The 10,000-nt window shown below is 35.5% G+C and overlaps 1 protein-coding gene across 1 annotated transcript in view; it reads right to left on the minus strand.

The window, feature by feature from the left end:
* Positions 1 to 10,000, minus strand: part of stxbp1a (syntaxin binding protein 1a) — a gene marked incomplete at its 3' end in the record, with an annotated part of 62,556 nt that overhangs the window by 10,720 nt on the left and 41,836 nt on the right. Inside the window, exons 12-14 of the mRNA XM_083638445.1 lie at positions 1,511 to 1,576; positions 1,290 to 1,370; positions 520 to 658 (exon numbers count right to left, since the gene is read on the minus strand). Coding sequence (XP_083494571.1) covers positions 520 to 658; positions 1,290 to 1,370; positions 1,511 to 1,576 — 286 coding nt within the window. The remainder of the gene's footprint in view (positions 1 to 519; positions 659 to 1,289; positions 1,371 to 1,510; positions 1,577 to 10,000) is intronic.

The following is a 10,000-nucleotide window of genomic DNA, read 5'->3' on the forward strand; positions in this document are numbered from 1 at the left end:
AAGAGCCAAAACATGACCAAAACAGTCCAGAATGTAATCCCATCCAAACCAAGTATGGCACAGTAGTATTATAATACCAGGGTCCAAAATTACCTTCTTTGTCCACTGGCCAAATGGCTAGTGTGAATGTTACAATCTGAAATGCCACTCAATAGATGACCAATGTTTTTTTTGGCCGGTGAGTGAAGCAAATCTACCAGCCAGTTGCATAATTGACCAGCATTTGGCTTAGTGGCTAGTACTCATTTTGGAGCCTCTGTGTACAGACTTGAGATCTGGATTGGTGGTGCAAGCCGTAGCTCCTCCTCTCTGTGTACAGACTAGAGATATGGATTGGTGGTGCAGGCCGTAGCTCCTCCTCTCTGTGTACAGACTTGAGATGTGATTGGTGGTGCAGGCCGTAGCTCCTCCTCTCTGTGTACAGACTTGAGATGTGATTGGTGGTGCAGGCCGTAGCTCCTCCTCTCTGTGTACAGACTTGAGATGTGATTGGTGGTGCAGGCCGTAGCTCCTCCTCACCGTTCTTGAGGAAGATGTAGAGCAGGATGATGCGGATCTTGTCATATGTGGTGACGTTGGCGTCCAGCAGAATGGGCACGATGGCTCTCATGGGGTCTTTGATCTTCTCTCCCTCAGCGTCTGTGCCCATAGCCAGGTCCTACACAGACACACACAACCAGGTTTCTTCCTGAAAACCCTCAAATCCACACTTCCAGGAGCTGCAAAACATTTTATTTTGATGGACCTAGTTTTCCCCCCTCCCCTTTTCTCCCCCAATTGTACTTGGCCAATTCCCCCCTGCTGTCCTGGTCGTTGCTCCACCCCTCTACTGATCTGGGGAGAGCCGTAGACTAGCACCATGCTTCTTCCGATTCATATGTATTCGCCAGCCGCTGCTTTTCACCTGAGCGCATGGGAGGATCACGCTATTACGCCCAGTTCCCCTCCCCCCAAACAGGCGCCTCGACCGAGCAGAGGAGGCGCTAGTGCAGCGACCGGGACTCATACTCCACTGGCTTCCCACCCGCAGACACGGCCAATTGTGTCTGTAGGAACGTGGGAGAATTGAACCCGGGACTCCGTGGCCCCGCGGTGGTAGGACTCTACCTCTACACTACCCAGACGCCCCAGAAAGGTTTTGTAAACAATTGAGGAATTTATTTTCAAAATCTTGCACTATTCAAAATGCATTATGGGAACAATTTATTTATGTTTGACAATTAAAATTCCTCTAGTGAATATGTTTACAGCATGTATGACTTGAAGCCACTCGATTACTGTTATCTCACCTGTTCCACACGGCACAGCTTGTCCACTGTTCCCTGGTAATGCTTCATACAGTCCTCAGCCAGCTGCAGGTGAGTGGAGTACTGAGAAAGAGACGGAAAAGGAGTCAATACGTATACGTATACACACACACGCACACGCACGCACGCACGCACGCACGCACGCACACACACACACACACACACACACGCACACACACACACACACACACACACGCACACACCTTGCTGAGCTCCTTCTGGTACTGAGGCATCTTCTTCAACATCTGGGAGAGATCCCTCATTGTGGTCTGTTGGGGGGAGAAGAGCAACATACAGTCATACATACAGTATACAACATACAACATACAGTACAGTATACAACATACAACATACAGTACAGTATACAACATACAGTATACAACATACAACATACAGTCATACATACAGTATACAACATACAACATACAGTACAGTATACAACATACAGTACAGTCATACATACAGTATACAACATACAACATACAACATACAACATACAACATACAGTACAGTATACAACATACAACATACAGTACAGTCATACATACAGTATACAACATACAGTCATACATACAGTATACAACATACAACATACAGTCATACATACAGTATACAACATACAACATACAGTCATACATACAGTATACAACATACAACATACAGTACAGTATACAACATACAGTCATACAACATACAGTCATACATACAGTATACAACATACAGTCATACATACAGTATACAACATACAACATACAGTCATACAACATACAACATACAGTCATACATACAGTATACAACATACAACATACAGTACAGTATACAACATACAACATACAGTACAGTCATACATACAGTATACAACATACAGTCATACATACAGTATACAACATACAACATACAACATACAACATACAGTCATACATACAGTATACAACATACAGTCATACATACAGTATACAACATACAGTCATACATACAGTATACAACATACAACATACAACATACAACATACAGTCATACATACAGTATACAACATACAACATACAACATACAACATACAGTCATACATACAGTATACAACATACAACATACAACATACAACATACAGTCATACATACAGTATACAACATACAACATACAGTATACAACATACAGTCATACAGTCATACATACAGTATACAACACAGTCATACATACAGTATACAACATACAGTCATACAACATACAGTCATACATACAGTATACAACATACAGTCATACATACAGTATACAACATACAACATACAGTCATACATACAGTATACAACATACAACATACAACATACAGTCATACATACAGTATACAACATACAGTCATACATACAGTATACAACATACAGTCATACATACAGTATACAACATACAACATACAACATACAGTCATACATACAGTATACAACATACAGTCATACATACAGTATACAACATACAGTCATACATACAGTCATACATACAGTATACAACATACAGTCATACATACAGTCATACATACAGTATACAACATACAGTCATACAACATACAGTCATACATACAGTATACAACATACAGTCATACATACAGTATACAACATACAGTCATACAACATACAGTCATACATACAGTATACAACATACAGTATACAACATACAGTCATACATACAGTATACAACATACAGTCATACAACATACAGTCATACATACAGTATACAACATACAGTCATACAACATACAGTCATACATACAGTATACAACATACAGTCATACATACAGTATACAACATACAGTCATACAACATACAGTCATACATACAGTATACAACATACAGTCATACATACAGTATACAACATACAGTCATACAACATACAGTCATACATACAGTATACAACATACAGTCATACATACAGTATACAACATACAGTCATACAACATACAGTCATACATACAGTATACAACATACAGTCATACAACATACAGTCATACATACAGTATACAACATACAGTCATACATACAGTCATACATACAGTATACAACATACAGTCATACATACAGTATACAACATACAGTCATACAACATACAGTCATACATACAGTATACAACATACAGTCATACATACAGTATACAACATACAGTCATACAACATACAGTCATACATACAGTATACAACATACAGTCATACATACAGTATACAACATACAGTCATACAACATACAGTCATACATACAGTATACAACATACAGTCATACAACATACAGTCATACATACAGTATACAACATACAGTATACAACATACAGTCATACATACAGTATACAACATACAGTCATACAACATACAGTCATACATACAGTATACAACATACAGTCATACAACATACAGTCATACAACATACAGTCATACATACAGTATACAACATACAGTCATACATACAGTATACAACATACAGTCATACAACATACAGTCATACATACAGTATACAACATACAGTCATACATACAGTCATACATACAGTATACAACATACAGTCATACATACAGTATACAACATACAGTCATACATACAGTATACAACATACAGTCATACAACATACAGTCATACATACAGTATACAACATACAGTCATACATACAGTCATACATACAGTATACAACATACAGTCATACATACAGTATACAACATACAGTCATACATACAGTCATACATACAGTATACAACATACAGTCATACATACAGTCATACATACAGTATACAACATACAGTCATACATACAGTCATACAACATACAGTCATACATACAGTATACAACATACAGTCATACATACAGTATACAACATACAGTCATACATACAGTCATACATACAGTATACAACATACAGTCATACAACATACAGTCATACATACAGTATACAACATACAGTCATACATACAGTCATACATACAGTATACAACATACAACATACAACATACAACATACAGTACAGTATACAACATACAACATACAGTACAGTCATACATACAGTATACAACATACAGTCATACATACAGTATACAACATACAACATACAGTCATACATACAGTATACAACATACAACATACAGTCATACATACAGTATACAACATACAACATACAGTACAGTATACAACATACAGTCATACAACATACAGTCATACATACAGTATACAACATACAGTCATACATACAGTATACAACATACAACATACAGTCATACAACATACAACATACAGTCATACATACAGTATACAACATACAACATACAGTACAGTATACAACATACAACATACAGTACAGTCATACATACAGTATACAACATACAGTCATACATACAGTATACAACATACAACATACAACATACAACATACAGTCATACATACAGTATACAACATACAGTCATACATACAGTATACAACATACAGTCATACATACAGTATACAACATACAACATACAACATACAACATACAGTCATACATACAGTATACAACATACAACATACAACATACAACATACAGTCATACATACAGTATACAACATACAACATACAACATACAACATACAGTCATACATACAGTATACAACATACAACATACAGTATACAACATACAGTCATACAGTCATACATACAGTATACAACACAGTCATACATACAGTATACAACATACAGTCATACAACATACAGTCATACATACAGTATACAACATACAGTCATACATACAGTATACAACATACAACATACAGTCATACATACAGTATACAACATACAACATACAACATACAGTCATACATACAGTATACAACATACAGTCATACATACAGTATACAACATACAGTCATACATACAGTATACAACATACAACATACAACATACAGTCATACATACAGTATACAACATACAGTCATACATACAGTATACAACATACAGTCATACATACAGTCATACATACAGTATACAACATACAGTCATACATACAGTCATACATACAGTATACAACATACAGTCATACAACATACAGTCATACATACAGTATACAACATACAGTCATACATACAGTATACAACATACAGTCATACAACATACAGTCATACATACAGTATACAACATACAGTATACAACATACAGTCATACATACAGTATACAACATACAGTCATACAACATACAGTCATACATACAGTATACAACATACAGTCATACAACATACAGTCATACATACAGTATACAACATACAGTCATACATACAGTATACAACATACAGTCATACAACATACAGTCATACATACAGTATACAACATACAGTCATACATACAGTATACAACATACAGTCATACAACATACAGTCATACATACAGTATACAACATACAGTCATACATACAGTATACAACATACAGTCATACAACATACAGTCATACATACAGTATACAACATACAGTCATACAACATACAGTCATACATACAGTATACAACATACAGTCATACATACAGTCATACATACAGTATACAACATACAGTCATACATACAGTATACAACATACAGTCATACAACATACAGTCATACATACAGTATACAACATACAGTCATACATACAGTATACAACATACAGTCATACAACATACAGTCATACATACAGTATACAACATACAGTCATACATACAGTATACAACATACAGTCATACAACATACAGTCATACATACAGTATACAACATACAGTCATACAACATACAGTCATACATACAGTATACAACATACAGTATACAACATACAGTCATACATACAGTATACAACATACAGTCATACAACATACAGTCATACATACAGTATACAACATACAGTCATACAACATACAGTCATACAACATACAGTCATACATACAGTATACAACATACAGTCATACATACAGTATACAACATACAGTCATACAACATACAGTCATACATACAGTATACAACATACAGTCATACATACAGTCATACATACAGTATACAACATACAGTCATACATACAGTATACAACATACAGTCATACATACAGTATACAACATACAGTCATACAACATACAGTCATACATACAGTATACAACATACAGTCATACATACAGTCATACATACAGTATACAACATACAGTCATACATACAGTATACAACATACAGTCATACATACAGTCATACATACAGTATACAACATACAGTCATACATACAGTCATACATACAGTATACAACATACAGTCATACATACAGTCATACAACATACAGTCATACATACAGTATACAACATACAGTCATACATACAGTATACAACATACAGTCATACATACAGTCATACATACAGTATACAACATACAGTCATACATACAGTATACAACATACAGTCATACATACAGTCATACATACAGTATACAACATACAGTCATACATACAGTATACAACATACAACATACAACATACAACATACAGTCATACAACATACAACATACAACATACAGTCATACATACAGTATACAACATACAGTCATACATACAGTATACAACATACAACATACAACATACAACATACAGTCATACATACAGTATACAACATACAGTCATACAACATACAGTCATACATACAGTATACAACATACAGTATACAACATACAGTCATACATACAGTATACAACATACAGTCATACAACATACAGTCATACATACAGTATACAACATACAGTCATACAACATACAGTCATACAACATACAGTCATACATACAGTATACAACATACAGTCATACATACAGTATACAACATACAGTCATACAACATACAGTCATACATACAGTATACAACATACAGTCATACATACAGTCATACATACAGTATACAACATACAGTCATACATACAGTATACAACATACAGTCATACATACAGTATACAACATACAGTCATACAACATACAGTCATACATACAGTATACAACATACAGTCATACATACAGTCATACATACAGTATACAACATACAGTCATACATACAGTATACAACATACAGTCATACATACAGTCATACATACAGTCATACATACAGTATACAACATACAGTCATACATACAGTCATACATACAGTATACAACATACAGTCATACATACAGTCATACAACATACAGTCATACATACAGTATACAACATACAGTCATACATACAGTATACAACATACAGTCATACATACAGTCATACATACAGTATACAACATACAGTCATACATACAGTATACAACATACAGTCATACATACAGTCATACATACAGTATACAACATACAGTCATACATACAGTATACAACATACAACATACAACATACAACATACAACATACAGTCATACAACATACAACATACAACATACAGTCATACATACAGTATACAACATACAGTCATACATACAGTCATACATACAGTATACAACATACAGTCATACATACAGTATACAACATACAACATACAACATACAACATACAACATACAGTCATACAACATACAACATACAACATACAGTCATACATAGGGCTGGGTATCGTTCAAAATTTTTCGATATCGATCCCGTTTCGATACTTGGATTTCGATACCGGTTCCTGAACGATACTTTTTTCGATACCAATTTTTAGAAAAATCCATTTTAACAAAAATAAAACTGCATTACACATTGAAATTATTTTACAAATCTTTAGTTTTCCCCCCATCTTAAGTTTTACAGCAGAAAAAAATAAAACCTACTGTATTTAACATAACTTTAAGTTCTCTAAACGTATTGCCGTCCCTACAAAAAATATTGGAGTACTACAAAGGAAAGAAATGTAGCTAAAACAAATAAATCAGTGGAATAGTTTTCAGTGCAAAACAGAGAGTTGCAAATCAGGGTTTAATGCTCACTGATGCAACAGAACTCTATTCTTGTCCAAACTGATGAGATGGCTCCATTTCATGCATGGAAGACTAGTTGAGCATTGACTAGCCTATCAATATAGCCTTATATGCCACAAAGTGAATCGCATTTATATTCAACAAACTATCTATCATGACATCAGCGTTTGTTAACGAGTTGCTAAAAATACATGGGCGATAACTGCCCGCTTGCACCTAACGTTAACGCTAATTAATTAAACATTAACGCTAGCGTTGTAGATCAGTGTGCTCACTGCTGCAACAGAACGTCATTCTTGTCAAATCTGACGAGACAGCTCAACTTCACTGACTAGCCAATCAATATAAATGAATCGCATTTACATTCAACAAACTATCATGACATCAGCGTTTGTTAACGAGTTGCTAAAAATACACAATGCCCGCTTGCGCATAACGTTACGGCGGCAATTAATTAAACGATCTAATGCTACAACTCACAGCCAGATGCATGGATTTGTCAGACTGAGGGATCTGATAACCGCTAACTTGCGGTAAGCTGACCCACCTCTCAATTATTTCTCTTGTCTGTGGAAACCAGTCCGTGTTGTTTCTGTTTCTTTTCCTGCTTTTCATCATCTTCGCCATATGGTACTCCAGGATAGGAGTAGCTTGAGTGGCTAACTTCTTGTATACTATATCCGCACCGCACGCCTGGCTCACAGTCACAACAAACACACCGGCTAAAGTGGGCGTAACGTTTCCTGCATGCCTCTACATGACAGCCAATCACCAGCCGTATTAGAGCGCGGCGTGCAAGCATGTCGCATGCTTATAGGCTCAATGACGCTGTTTTGTTTTGGTATCGAAAATTGGTATCGATTGACAAGGGAGGCTTCGATACCCCTTAGTATCGATGTTTCCATTTCGGTGACAAGTAAGTATCGAAACTCGATACCCAGCCCTAGTCATACAACATACAACATACAGTCATACATACAGTATACAACATACAGTCATACATACAGTCATACATACAGTATACAACATACAGTCATACATACAGTATACAACATACAGTCATACATACAGTCATACATACAGTATACAACATACAGTCATACATACAGTATACAACATACAACATACAGTCATACAACATACAACATACAGTCATACATACAGTATACAACATACAACATACATACAGTATACAACATACAGTCATACATACAGTATACAACATACAACATACAGTCATACATACAGTATACAACATAGTCATACATACAGTATACAACATACAACATACATACAGTATACAACATACAGTCATACATACAGTATACAACATACAACATACAGTCATACATACAGTATACAACATACAACATACAACAAACATACAGTATACAACATAGTCATACATACAGTATACAACATACAACATACAACATACAGTCATACATACAGTATACAACATACAGTAAATGATGCAGACTAAATGGATGATGATCTGATGAAGAAACAGGCAGACACTATTCATGGCAACAGACTATATCCAGGGTAGATCTCAAACAAACCAGTTGGTCACAGCACTTCAAGATCTTATAGGTTCCCAGACAAAATGTCTGCCATTTGAATATAGAAACAGCTACTCCTACAAAGTGATGGATGTCAGAAAGCCAACACAGAACCTATAGTTACAGTTTGTTTTGAAGGATAGCATGCAACATCAGTCCTGGTTTGACTGGATTCACTTTAACTTAACAATAGTGAATGATGAGCTTCAGGT

Source organism: Poromitra crassiceps (assembly GCF_964638095.1).
Source record: "Poromitra crassiceps genome assembly, chromosome: 6".
Taxonomy (NCBI): Eukaryota; Metazoa; Chordata; class Actinopteri; order Beryciformes; family Melamphaidae; genus Poromitra; species Poromitra crassiceps.